General features: G+C 41.8%; 1 protein-coding gene across 8 annotated transcripts in view; it reads left to right on the top strand.

Annotated features, from left to right (window-relative positions):
- SPATA7 (spermatogenesis associated 7) overlaps positions 1-14040 on the top strand; it is a 69692-nt gene that overhangs the window by 31609 nt on the left and 24043 nt on the right. For all 8 annotated transcript variants that reach the window (XM_045017202.1, XM_045017203.1, XM_045017200.1 and 5 more), the window contains one exon: positions 4179-4312. In XM_045017202.1, coding sequence (XP_044873137.1) covers positions 4179-4312 — 134 coding nt within the window. The remainder of the gene's footprint in view (positions 1-4178; positions 4313-14040) is intronic.

Below are 14040 nucleotides of genomic sequence, written 5' to 3'. Positions count from 1 at the left end.
CCCGTGTGACTTTACAGCCTTTGGACCAGATTCTCTGGATTTGCTGAGTTGTGCAATTAGTGAGGGGAAAGTTTTTTACAGTACCCAGAAACTTACATCTAGCTGCCTATAGCCCAAAGGGATCATTTGGGCAGCTGGGAATAGCCAGAGATACTTTGGCCACTCCCTTTGTCTCCTTCCCCTGCCCTTCTCCAGAATCTATCCATTTATTTTATTTGATTGTGATACCCTTAGTGGGCTCAATCCTTTACTGCTCAGATGTGAAATATTGCAAACGTGTTGGGCAATCCCCACTCCAGTCAGGAAAGGGTTAAAGAGCTCCTCTGTGCACAGTCAATCCCAGTCCAGCACACCAGTGAGGCTTGTCACAGCTGGAGATGGGCAGGTCCTTAAAAGGGAGGGTCCCTGCTTAGTCCAGCGCAACATTCTGAAGGAGCAGGACTGCAACTCAGAGCACCCTGTCCCCTGGAAGCAGGGGTTGTTGATTGAGGAAATGGTTTCAGAGCCTTGGCCTCCTGGGCCCTCTCAGAAAGGGGAGGGGCCAGTTATTTTGTTTTTGTCTTCCCAAAGGCCCAGGACTCTGCCCTTTGTGGGCTGCTGAAGCATACCGTCTTTTTATTTGGACTATTTTATCACTCCCATGCCCTTTGTAAGGGGGCAGATACCATGAACAGCACAGGCAGAAGACTGTGCCCTGGAGGCTGAAACAGGAGCAGCACCCATCCTCTCCTCAGAGGGGTGCCACAGTAGTCTATCCTACTGCAACATATAAATGCAAGATAAAAAGTGGTGAATAGGACAAGGAAAGTAGAAGACTCTGATCCTTCATTAATGTTGATACTGATGCACAGTTGCTCCGATACTCTTCCCTAGTGTCAGGAGTGAGGTCTAAGAATATTGAACATTTTGCTTAAGTCCATGTCTTCTCGGACATACCTATTCTCCTCCGGAGCATTTGTGAGTAAGGGAGTAGGAACACACAAGCTTTGCAGCATCAAGGCCAATGTGTATTATATGGACACAGAAGAAGAATCAATGTAAAATATTCCCTGTGACTTAAATACTGGGCTTGTGCTGGAGGGGGAAAGTAGGTTTCTTCTGAGCCATTTGTGATTGAACTTATAAAAGGTAGAGAGATCTAAACTCCTTGTAGAGGCTGAACTGATTTCTTCAGTCTGCATTTACAGTTGATAGTATCCTGTCATTCTATCTGTCTCCCTCTCTCTAGGAATTTATACAATGCTCATCTCAATAGTATCTGAGCAGCAGGCAAAGAATGCATTTTTGCAGCCTCCAATACACCAGCTATATTAGCATAGTCAGAAGGCTGGTCTACACTACACAGTTAAGTCGACATAAGACAGCTAATGTTGACCTAATTATGTCAGTATCTACACTACAAATCTACACTACAGTCTTTCTCCCCCTGATATAAGTGCCGTACTACACAGACATAATAACTCCACCTCCATGAGAGGTGTAGGGCTGATGTCGGTGTAGTTTGGGCAACACAGTGTCTGGCGGGTATGGGGGAGGGCAGGTAAACTGCAGGGAATGGAGACCATGGGGGGCAGCCAGGCTACTGTCAGAGAGCTGCCAGCGAAGCAGAGAGACCATGCTCTCAGCTCCCACACTGCCCATTAGCCTAGTGGAAGCGCTCCTGGTGAGGACACACACCACCAACACAAGGAGGGTAGTGTGGACATACACCACCACAGTAATTACTGCAGTGGCTGTAAGTCAACCTAATATAGGTTGACTAAAGTTTGTAGTTTAGACATACCCTGAGTGATTATTTGGATCAGGCACACAAAGGCTATCTGCTTCTGCTGGACTGGGTTCTTAAGACCTTTAGTTATTTTTCATATGCTCCTACTGTGAGTTAGAACCCATGCGATCGGCAACTCCAATAAATTAGAGTAGCCATGTTTTAATTCTGATTTACAATATTTAGCATCAAACTGCTTACATTCTTCATAGGATGGATTTTCACTAATAAAGGTCAATGTATAACATAAAGCACTCTAACAGAAAAGGCTGCAGCAATTAGCGGCTGTAGAAGCAATTCCTTTGCATCTTCCATGTCAATTGTAAGAATTAAAAGAAACAGAAAAGGGCATTTGGCTGAGGAATGAGAGCAAGAACATTACATCTGAAAAGCACCAGTACTTGGCTTTGAGGAGGACTGAAATGTTTAATAAAACTAATACATATTTGTTTTTGCAAGTCATTAACAACTATCTGTAGGATTAATACATACAGAAGAATACATTTTAAAGGTGAATTGAAGACCCTCTAAGACCTGAGTTCTGACCCTCTGATTCCTGTGGTTCTTCTGCAAAAGCTGAGAACATCACCGAAGTGCTGTCTGATCCCACTAAGTTCTTGTGTAAAGTTAAGTCTCTGTGGATTGGGGCCTAGCAGAGTATGAGCTAAATTCAGTATGGGTTAGATAAGGCAGAAATTGGTTTAATGGTGGTCTTCTGGGTTGCTTCAGGCAGACTGTTCATGCAGTGGAGAAATGCACTGAACTCAAATGAAGTCAATGAGAGTTGTGCCCATGGGGCTGAGAGTAAAATTGGGTCTCATTTGCATGCATTTTACAAGTATCTGTATCTTCTGTAGGGCCTCTTTATTCACATTTGGAAATGAGTATGTTGGTGTTTTTGGTTCAGGCTATCTCCACAGGGGCATGCAGCTTTATGAATCACATTAGCGTTCAGAGTTTATGACACCCCACTATGCAGCTAGAATGCACATGAAAAGCCTCTTCAGTCTTTCCTCGTATGGGACCCTCTCTAAACCCCTAATCATTTTAGTTGCCCTTTTCTAGCACTAGAAAAGGTTCAGAAAAGGGCAACTAAAATGATTAGGGGTTTAGAGAGGGTCCCATATGAGGAAAGATTAAAGAGGCTAGGACTCTTCAGCTTGGAAAAGAGAAGACTAAGGGGGGACATGATAGAGGTATATAAAATCATGAGTGATGTTGAGAAAGTGGATAAGGAAAAGTTATTTACTTATTCCCATAATACAAGAACTAGGGGTCACCAAATGAAATTAATAGGCAGCAGGTTTAAAACAAATAAAAGGAAGTTCTTCTTCACGCAGCGCACAGTCAACTTGTGGAACTCCTTACCTGAGGAGGTTGTGAAGGCTAGGACTATAACAATGTTTAAAAGGGGACTGGATAAATTCATGGTGGCTAAGTCCATAAATGGCTATTAGCCAGAATGGGTAAGAATGGTGTCCCTAGCCTCTGTTCGTCAGAGGATGGAGATGGATGGCAGGAGAGAGATCACTTGATCATTGCCTGTTAGATTCACTCCCTCTGGGGCACCTGGCATTGGCCACTGTCGGTAGACAGATACTGGGCTAGATGGACCTTTGGTCTGACCCGGTACGGCCTTTCTGATGTTCTTATGTTTATGTTCTTATGTAAAGAACAAAGGGCCATGTTGCAGCAGGCCATGGCTCCTTCCCTTCCCTCACCCCCACCCCCCAATATCTTGATGGCATAGACACTTTGCCAGTCTTCTGCTCTAGAGAGGCATTTGAGCCAAGGTTCAGTAGCTTATCTGATTCTTCCCTCCTGATCCAGCAATGGCCCATCCACACAGATCCTACCTAGACTATTCATGGTCCTGTCATGTAATTTGCCACTTTTACAGTGTTATTTGTGTGCCCATTTTGGGGGCCTTTCTACTTTTTTCCAGAGTTTGACCCTGAATTGTTTGAGTCCTGCAATTCCCTTTGTACATATAAATTTATCAAGATTTAACATTTACAAATGATGTTGTTTTTCACCAAAAATTTCAATACTGTTGTTCAGCAGGATTAAAATTGGAAGGGTTCTTAGTGCTGTATGGATGGGAACAGTGCAATGGATTTTCGAGTAGACTCTCATATCGCTGAAGCTGATCTTCCAATTCCACTGAATTTTTTTGTAGTTGTAGAACTTAAAATTTCTAACCCTAAAGGAAGCAACATAATTTTTAATATTTCCTTTTGACAATAGAAGTTATTTTTCATGATTACAGCATGTTCAAACTGGAACACATAACAACATTTTACTTTTCTGACTGAATGAAAGGCCACACAAGGTAATGCATTTAGAGAGAAGGACTCAGTAACGTTTCTTTAAAACCTCACTAATTTTATTTGGTTCTTTCTTTCCTAAGTTGCAGACCAGCAACGGAGAGAGAAACTCAAGAAGGAAATTGCCAGGTGTGAGAAGGAGATGAGCTCGGCAAAAAATGCCTCACGGTCCAGCTCCAGAGGGAGCCGGAGGCCACTGTTATCCACTTTTGTAAAGGTAGATATTTTAACTTTGTTTCAAATTGTAGATATTTCCCTTTTTACATACAAAATTACCAAGATTTAACAATTAGATATTATGGGCCAAGACTTCAAGTCCTTATTCAGTTTTTACTCACTCCTTGGTCAGGAGTCCAAAGAAGTTCAGACTGAGTAAAAACTGAGTAAAGACCTTGGGATTTGGCCCTTTGTGTTTAAACGTTAGTGTAAATAGGCAGAGTCCCCATGCTGCTCTCAACACACACAGTGCTATACAACCCAAACCTCCCCTGTTCCCTTTTTTATTACTTGGGTTTTTCCTCTTTTCCTAAGAAAATGAAGATAAGCCTTAGCCCCAAGATTTTTCTTGCGCTGTCGTTTTCTTGCATTTTCCTCCTGCCTCACCCCAATGCCTTCTTTCTTAGGGTAAACCCTGAAGGAGGAGGTTGAAGAGTTGAAATTCCCACACATCCCGAGGCCAGAGGGCTACTGTACATCACCCTCCCCCACCCCCAGCTGCCATTCCAGCCTGTGGGATGGAATAACAGCCATAGCCTCTCTTTGTCGGTTGTACCGAGCATAGGGTTGCCGAACACCCTTGCCCACCCCGTCCCGCCCCTTCTCCGAGGCCCCGCCCCCACTCACTCCATCCCCCGTCCCTCAGTCACTCGCTTTCTGCCACCCTCACTCACGTTCTCATTTTCACCGGGCTGGGGCAGAGGGTTGGGGTGTGGGAGGGTGAGGGCTCTGGCTGGTGGTGCAGGCTCTGGGATGGGGCCGGGGATGAGGGGTTTGGGGTGCAGGAGGGGGTTTTGGGCTGGGGGTGGGGATGAGGGGTTCAGAGTGTGGGAGGAGGCTCCGGGCTGGGGAGGGGATTGAGGTGTGGGAGGGGGTACAGGCTCTGGGCTGGGGTGCAGACTCCAGGGTAGGGCCAGAAATGAGGGGTTTGAGTTGCAGGAGGGGCTCCGGGCTGGGACAGGGGGGATGAGGGGGATGAGGGCTCCAGCTGGGGGTGTGGGCTCCGCAGTGGGACCAGGTATGAGGGACTTGGGGTGCAGGAAAGGGATCTGGGCTGGGGCTAGGGTTTGGAGTGTGGGAGGGGGCTCAGGGCTGTGGAAGGGGGTTGGGGTGTGGAAGGGGGTGTGGGGTGCAGGCTCCAGAAGGGACTTTGGGTGCAGGAAGGGGCTCAGGTCTGGGGCAGGTGGATGAGGGGGTGTGGCTGAGGGCTCCAGCTGGGGGTGCAGGCTCTGGGGTGGGGCCAGATGTGAGAGGTTTGGGGTGCAAGAGGGGGCTCTGAGCAGGGACCGAGGGATTTGGAGTGTGGGAGGGAGCTCGGGACTGGGGCGGGGGGTTGAGGTGTGGGAGGGTGTGCAGGCTCCAGGAGGGAGTTTGAGCATGGGATGGGGCTCAGGGCTGGGGCAGGGGATTGGGGCATGGGAGGAGGTTCGGGGTGTAGGCTCCAGGCAGCACTTACCTCCGGCTGCTCCTGGAAGCAGCTGCCATGTCCCTCTACCTAGGCGCAGGGACAGCCAGGGGTCTCTACGTCTGCCTCCATCTGCAGGCACCACCCCCGCAGCTCCCATTAGCCACAGTTCCCATGGTCAGTGTATGGAGCCACCTTGGCCACTCCTGCACCTAGGAGCCGGCTGGACATGGCAGCCACTTCCGGGAGCCATGCGGAGCCAGCCATTGTGGCCAGCCGGAGTTTTAGTGGCCCCACCAGGGTCCCTTTCTGACCACACATTCCGGTCGAAAACTGGATGCCTGGCAACCCTAACAGAGCATTGGGGGCAATGGAGCAGGATAAATGCCGATCCACAGCCCCTCCCACAGCTCACCATTGTGTCTCATCTCACCCCATCCCTTAATTGGCCTTCTGCATCAGGCCTGCATAGACTGCAGTTGAGACCAGTTCTGCAGCACCCAGGAGTGGCACCCCTGCACAACCACTCAGACAGCTGAACACCATCCTGTGAGTGTTACCACCATGCAGGATTTAGGTGATGGGAGGAACTGCATGGTAGACTATTCTCACGGGGTTAAGCAATACTCCATGAGAATAAGGGTTAGAGGTTTGGATTCAGTGCCCTCAGTGGTGTTAATATAGAAAATGAAATATTTATAGAATGGATAATAGCACTTTTGCAGACAAAGTAAGATTTTCCTATTTGCATTAGACAATTACATTCCACACTATTTCAGTAACAAGTTAGGCAGATGTCACCAAAATAAAACAGTGCAAGGTTTTTGATGATTAACCAGTTACAGGTTATCTTCACCAAGAAAGGTAATTCGAGTATGGTGTTTCTGTGTTACTATGTGTTTGCATTTTACAAAATATATACAAATGTAACTATCATAGATATCTATGCAGAGGTTTGGAAATATGTGGTGCTAGATCTGTTCTAATTTACACATAAGCAGCAAATTGAAGATTCTTTTATTTCCCTATGCCACAAAATTCCTAATTTGGGGAGCTATTCCATTAGTTACATGTTCACACAATTGCTATTACTAGAAAGTGAATTTTCTGATTTCCAACATGCTACTTAAGCCATTGAAACAATAGAATTAAGTGAAGACTTTGCTATCTATATTTGTAAGTTGACTTTTGTTATCAAGAGATTCATCAGATATATTAAATATACTTCCAAGAAAGAGAGAAATAAATTGCTGAAATAAAGTATATTAGTCTAGTAAGTGTTGTTCACTATTATGGGACGGAATTGCATTAACCAGCAGCAAAAGCTTTTGCCAACTTTACCTAAGGAAGAATACATTATTTTCACTGTATTGACTTCAGCACAGAATGCTTGATATCTTTAGAATTTATTCTCTGTTTAAAGCATGCACAGAGATACAGTACATTTCCAGCTAAAATATAAAACTGATCATTAGTTGGTTTCTTTCTGCATGACTGTATTTCATAGCAGACAATTTAATAACTTTATGAGAGTGCTGGGTAATAATAGTTTGAAATTTTATGCAAGACTTCTGGGTATGGATGAATGCACAGATCTGTATTGGAAAAAGGGAGGGATATGTCAAATTAAAGCTGCGAGATCCCATCTTTTAGTCACCATTATATTTTCCTCTCTCACTGTTATTTTCTGAATCTCTCTCTTGTTCTTAGATTCCTAACTGAAAATCCTGAGCAACAGTTACTAATGCGCTGTCTCTATTATACTTTATTGTGTGGTGTAAAGGAGTCCTCTGAGGTTTGTCTCCCAGATGGTGAGAGAACCTGACCACACCCAGTTACTGGTTGGCTCCAGCACTGGCCCTAGTTCCTAACTTCTTACAAGGGACCCCTACCCCTTGTGGGTCTCCTTAAGTCTCTCCCTGGGAGTTCACTGCATATCCCATAGGGTTGGGATGAAGATCTTCTGGATGGAAGTTCTCCCTGTCGCTCCTGGGATCATGCCAGCAGTCTCCTGCTTGGCAGTCCTGCTCCTTCCCTTCCCACCCTTGCTGACTGCACTTTTCTCCCTTTTAAAGGCCTCCTGCCTATCATATGTGATTGACAAGGCCACAGGGGCGTGGCTAGCCTTGCCTCCTGTGCCTCTCTAGCACCTTCCTCCTCTGTGTGGAGTCTATACACCCCATCAAATACAGGATCTGAGTTTATTTATTTTTTTAAAAAGTGTTTTAAGTGTGTGCTTTGACATAGCAATGTCAGAGCATTGTAGTTCCTTGTCTGTATTTTAACCTCTCCCCCAAAGAAGAGCTCTCTCAAGTAGTATGTGTCACTTAGCACTACTAATTACTTGTAGGTACCTGTTCATCAATGTTTGACTCACATGTATGGTGACTGCAAAATGATTGTCAGCAAGAACATCTCAGTCTTGCCAGCATTTGTGTATGATTCAACCAACTGCATGTATGAGTGAGATATAAATAGGCAATCATAATATATTTTATAAGTGGTTTTGGCAGACTTGCCTGTTTAGGTAACATTGGATAATACTTAATGTCACCTATTTTGAGCCCTTTTCTGGAGATCTTTTCACCTCCATGTAGACAGGAAGCAGATGTTCCAAAATATAAAACTTGGCACTAGGAGAGTCCCATGAATTCACTCTCTACATAATTCAGAACAAAAAATACAGCCAACAACAGCTTTTATCCAAGCCATGGACCTGATGATAGACATTAGATCATAATATGGAAAATCTTGCTTAAAGATTTACAAAATATTTTTCATCAGCATGTGAATCGAAGCACCATTGCATTAGTAAGAAGTGAATATATTTCTGCAGGAGGGACTCCTGCTATAAAGTGAGCAGTGGTAGTAATTGGGCTTTCATAAATCTGTTCCACAACCAAAGTAATATTTAAATATTGTTTCTTTTACCAGACAGTGTATTGATTTTACTATGTTTATTGATGTACCTAGGGAGTTTTATTCCTGTTGACCTATTGGATCACTCCTAATGCATCCTTAGGGTCACTTAACTTCTCAAATTGTATTTCTTTAGCCATTAAGAATACCTAAGTAACTAGTAACCATAAGACGACTTCTACACATGCCTATTAAAAGATATGATAGGACACAGAATTATCACCAGGCAATATAATCGTACTGCTGTTGGTGCTGTTCCCATTTCCTGGGGAAACTGCTGATCTTAAATTTTCTGCTTTTAGAACCACTGCAAAATCTTGAATATTGAGTCAAAAGATGCTTATGGGGCATGATGGTAATCAATTTAGATATCAAAATGTAAGAATTACTGGTGCAAACAATGTGGAACACCACCAGGTGCTAAAAAGATGCATAGCAAGAGTGGAATATTACTATACTTGATAAGGACCTTGCAATACTTCTAATGATCTATTCAGCATGTCCTGTTATACACTGAGTAACATACAGTGTTTGTTGCACCAGAATGGCCCACCACTGCGTTGTTTTTGTGTAACTTTAACTAAAAATTAACTACGCATAAGACTTTAAATTCATTAATACAGTAAGTTCTTTAGTTGTAATTGCTTCACTTATAACAGTAATGCTATATTCTGTTTTGTTTCTCAAAAGCTACTACACTAATATGTTTCAGAACTGTTACTTCTATAGTTACTTCATGCAGATTTCATATCTTATTTTTTACTAGAGTGAGTGCTCTTAAAAAAGGAAGCATTTAGCTCACGATGATAAAAATGCCTCATCACAGTATTACATACTAAGACCCCATTTATCAAGAGCTGGCACACACAGATGTCTGAAATACTACAAGCATTTCCCTACCCTTAGAAGAGGAGATAAGTGTGGTAACTCGGCATAGGGGGTGAGCTGGAATACATAGGGTTCTGCCTGATTTTTCATGTGGCAGAGATGTCCATTGGAGCCTGTTGTAGTCAGCAGAACTTAGAGCACCCTTTTTGCTGCTCTTAGTTACACGTGGGGGCTGTTTTGTCCCATGGTTGGCCAAAGATGAGGGGAAGCATAAAGATGGAGTAGAGCCACCTTTACTTCTCCTCATACTCAGTACAGCTCAGGATTGAGCCTAATACTATGATAAGTTAAATGATTCCTTTTAAAAGTCTCTCATTGTATTTATAAATATTATACAAATACATTTCTTAACATTTCCCCTTCTCCAGTCCCCATAGCAACACATTAATGATTGCTGGCACATATGAGTGAAAGGTACTCAGACAGTATGGTGATCAGCACAATATAAGTACCTAGATAGAAAGAGGCACTTAACTTAAAATTGTATGTATACATGCAAAAAAACTTTGTTAAATGAATGAAAGTTAGGTTTTGAAAGATTTATGGTTGTCCACACAATCTTAATTCTTCCCCCTTGTCCATCCAGTCTGTGCAATGCATGAGGCACATTTACTCCTTTTTAAGTGTAGCTACTTTAAATATTTTAATTGGCTTTCCTGCAACAGAAAAGGGTATATGGACACAGGAGCTAGGGAGGGCAGAGAGGTTTATTAATTTTCATGAAATTTAATATTTATAAAAGTAACATTGTGATTCTTCACATAGATGGTGTAAAGGTTTCCCCCTGTTCAATGAAACGTAGTGTTAGATTGCATATTTCAGCATCTCCATTTAAAAGTCACCAAAGCTATCAGTAGTGCTGACTTCTTTCAGTTTTACCTGCAGATGACATTCATAATAACAACTTACTTATATAGTGCCCTTCTCCAAAAGGCTCCCAAAGTACTGTATGATCCATCTACGCAGAGCACCACTGAAATGCAACCACCCACAGGGTAGATAGCAGCAACTAGGAAGATAGCACAGTAGCGTAGTGCACAACACAGGGAGCAAGAGTGGGAAGGTTTTACTGCAGTAGAAATCCTTGCCCTTGTGACAAGTGCCATGGCATCTTTGATGCCAAGGCAGAACAGACCTTGGTTCATAAGCCCTCATCTAGAAAACCCTCAGGCATCAAACTGGAGCTCATCTTATAAAGGATGCATAGCTGGGCTGATCCTACCATGAGTCAAATCTGTGATTCAAGCAAGGCTGGGTATTTCTTATCTGATGCTCAGACAACTCTGCTAGTGGGTGCTTCGGACTGACCAGTTCTGAGATGAGGAAATTTGCAAGATATCAGCCATGCCAAAAGCCAAACCTTGATGCCAGCGTCATTTCTGAGATTCTTTCTTCTGGAGGATAAATCCCTTCAACCACTTAAGTTATTAGAGGATGAAAAAATATTGAATTCAGTGAAATTACACTGGTGTGTAAAAGCCATGTAAAATGAGGCGAGAATCAGGTCCAACTCATTTCCCATTTTCAATTATTGTTGCAGGGTTTTTTTCCAGAGAGAGATGGCATAAAATTGGCTGGTAGCTCTTAATGTGTGGTATGTGCTTTGCTGAGTTTCAGAAAATCTAGTTGTAAAATGACAGCTCTGACCATATGGAAATCTGTTTGTGCATATCAAATACATATTAGGAAGTGATATTAAGTTTTTATCTATATTGTTAATTTCAGATGCATTGTGTATGCATTCATAGCTATAATTGCCTAATCAGATGTCTTGTCTCTAATTATTTATTGTTATATTGCTATTAACATTCTCAAGATATGTTATACTCAAATTAGTACTTTCTGAATTAAATAAATGAACTCCTAAGGAAACCAAAAATACCATTTAAAGTATTAAAATAAAAACCCATACATATATTGTGAACACTTAAATACAAATGGAAAATTCCTTCATGGCTTCCTGGTGTCAACTATATTTTTTATGCTAGAAGTCCAAATTCATATATTTTCACATATACATTTAGTTGTATCTCTAGTTAACAAATGTAACCTATGTCTACTTGTTGAAGACAGGAATATATCATGCTATACAATCTGAATATTGCATAATAGATTACTGTACATATGAATACCAACACTACAGGTTATTTTGTAAAATGAGAAAAATCATGAATGTTAATATATTTGCTTGTAAACAAATTAGATCCCTAAGGCTCTAGTCTGACCACCCCTGAATGACAGAAACAGGTTTGTGTGAACTTGCTCCCTCATTTTATTCATTCATTAAGTAAATATTAGAGTGTAATTAAATGGACGGATAGTATGTACAAGGGGAGATGGAAGCACAGATTATGTAAAATACTAATATTTACCAAACGAGATCTTATTTTCTGCTCTATTCAAGCAAGCTACTCTTCAGATATGTCAAGCACAAGTCAGACCTGCCATCGTAGGTGCTGGAACTAGGGATGCTGCCCCACCCTCTGGCTTGAAGTGGTTTCCATCATATACAAGGTTTACAGTTTGATTCAATGGCTCTCAGCACCCCCACTATACAAATTGTTCCAGCACCCCTGCCTGCCATAGGCATCTGTAAGTAGCTATTACAGCTCAGGTTATCTCAAGCTAAAAGAACTAGCAGATCAAAATGATACAAAATTGCAGCTTCTGCATTTTGATAGTATAGCTTTCAAAGTGCCTAAATAATCTCTTTAAAGGAAACCCTCTAAAGTCCACAAGGCTCTTGTTGCTGTCACGACTATTGCAAATATTTTTTTAGTCAGACTGAATGGATATTAAACTGTCAACTGCTCTCTGTAGCAAACATGAGAATACATTTTATAATTCCATCCTTTATTTAGCTTGTAAAATATTAAATTTTGTGATGAATTACCTACAAAGATATAAATCATGAAGCTTGTTTTCTGACCATTAGAAGATGTGTTGTCATATTCTAGACCCTCACCTACAGCAAAAATTAATTTCCTCAGCCAAATTCATCCTGGGTGCACTTCTGCTGGCTTCATTCGGGGATGAATTTACACCTTTGTATAAAAGCAGATCTTTTCAATGAACTAGCCTGATTTTAGGAGGCATCTGTGACATCAAAGTGGGTTTTTGGTTAAGCAATAACACTTTCTTTTTTAAAATAAAAATAATTTAGAGGGAAATCCATTTCTCCTTGGCTTGTTGTGTGCATCTGTTGCCCACCACTTAGCAAGCTATGGCCTTGATCTGCAATTTGTTCTGTTCTGATGGACGGACCCTTGCTTCCATGGCTTCAGTGCAGGTTCAGGGGTCCACTGGTGCAGAGCTCACAGCAGGGTCAGGACCTTGCTCTGTAACTAATGCACTTTTCACAAAATTGTGACTAATTCAGTGCCTCATGATTATTATTAGTAGTAATATGCACATATTTTCTGGAAGCCTTTTTTTTTACTTCTGTGAAAACTACCTGTCTCAGGCTATGTTTTCACTGCAGCTAGGGGTGTGATTTGCAGCTCACATAGATGAACCTGCATTAGGTGTAATCTAGCTTGCTCACTAAAAATAGCAGTGAAGATGCACAAGCCTGCATGACCTCACCTAGGTGCATTCTTTTTGTGCAGTCCATGCTGAAGCCCGCACCGCCCCAAGTCAATCCTATTGCGAGCTAGCTAGATTAAAGCTAGTGTGAGTATGTGTCATAGAAGTAGCATTAGTAAGGTTGTGTTGTAAGAACATAGGAGTTGTAAATTATTCATTCATATACAGTCGGATGATAGAAAATAGAAGTGAAAGAGAAGTCAGCTCAGAATTATCCCTTACAGTATATTTTCCGGTACCATACTCAGTCTACTTTTACATGCCCCAAACAATGGGGTTTCAACTATTTATTTAAAATTGTTTAGTTTTGTTTGATGGCTAGAGTAAAATCTCCCATGCAGTCTCACACTGAATATTTGTAGTATTGTGTAAAATTAGCCATATTTTCATGGTTAGATAAATCGTTAATGTTAAGTAGATTCATGACATCGTAATATAAATGAATATATATACACATACATATATAAAGAATCGTTAAACATCAGAATCAGTTTACTGTACACATAGGAGTAAAGTGCATGCAAACAGCAGCGCCTAATTTTGCACTGGCTGACACCCCTTTCACTCAGCTCTGTTTATCTAAGGACCGGGTCCAATGTATTTTCATGAGATGGAATCAGCACAATAATTGACCCATTACCCTTAGCAACAAAAAGTCATTACTCTATTTTATTTTAGATGTGATTAAGTTGTCATATGTACTAAGTGCTTCTAAAGTTTGACTTACGCTGCAACTCCTTAAACTATTTTAAAAAATAAGAGCACCAAATATACATTGTACAACAAAAACGAAGTTGTTTATGTAAATGCTAAAGGGTTTGGAATTTGCTTTCCAAAACATTCTTATAGGTGGATTTTGAAACATTCCAGTCTTATCTGTTTTCCATAGCACCAAACTATAGCTGCAATTATTTTATATCCAAATAATCATG

Source organism: Mauremys mutica, chromosome 4, assembly GCF_020497125.1.
Source record: "Mauremys mutica isolate MM-2020 ecotype Southern chromosome 4, ASM2049712v1, whole genome shotgun sequence".
In the NCBI taxonomy this organism is placed as follows: domain Eukaryota; kingdom Metazoa; phylum Chordata; order Testudines; family Geoemydidae; genus Mauremys; species Mauremys mutica.
Note: the sequence above shows the minus strand (reverse complement) of the source record. Positions and strands in the feature narration are given on the sequence as shown.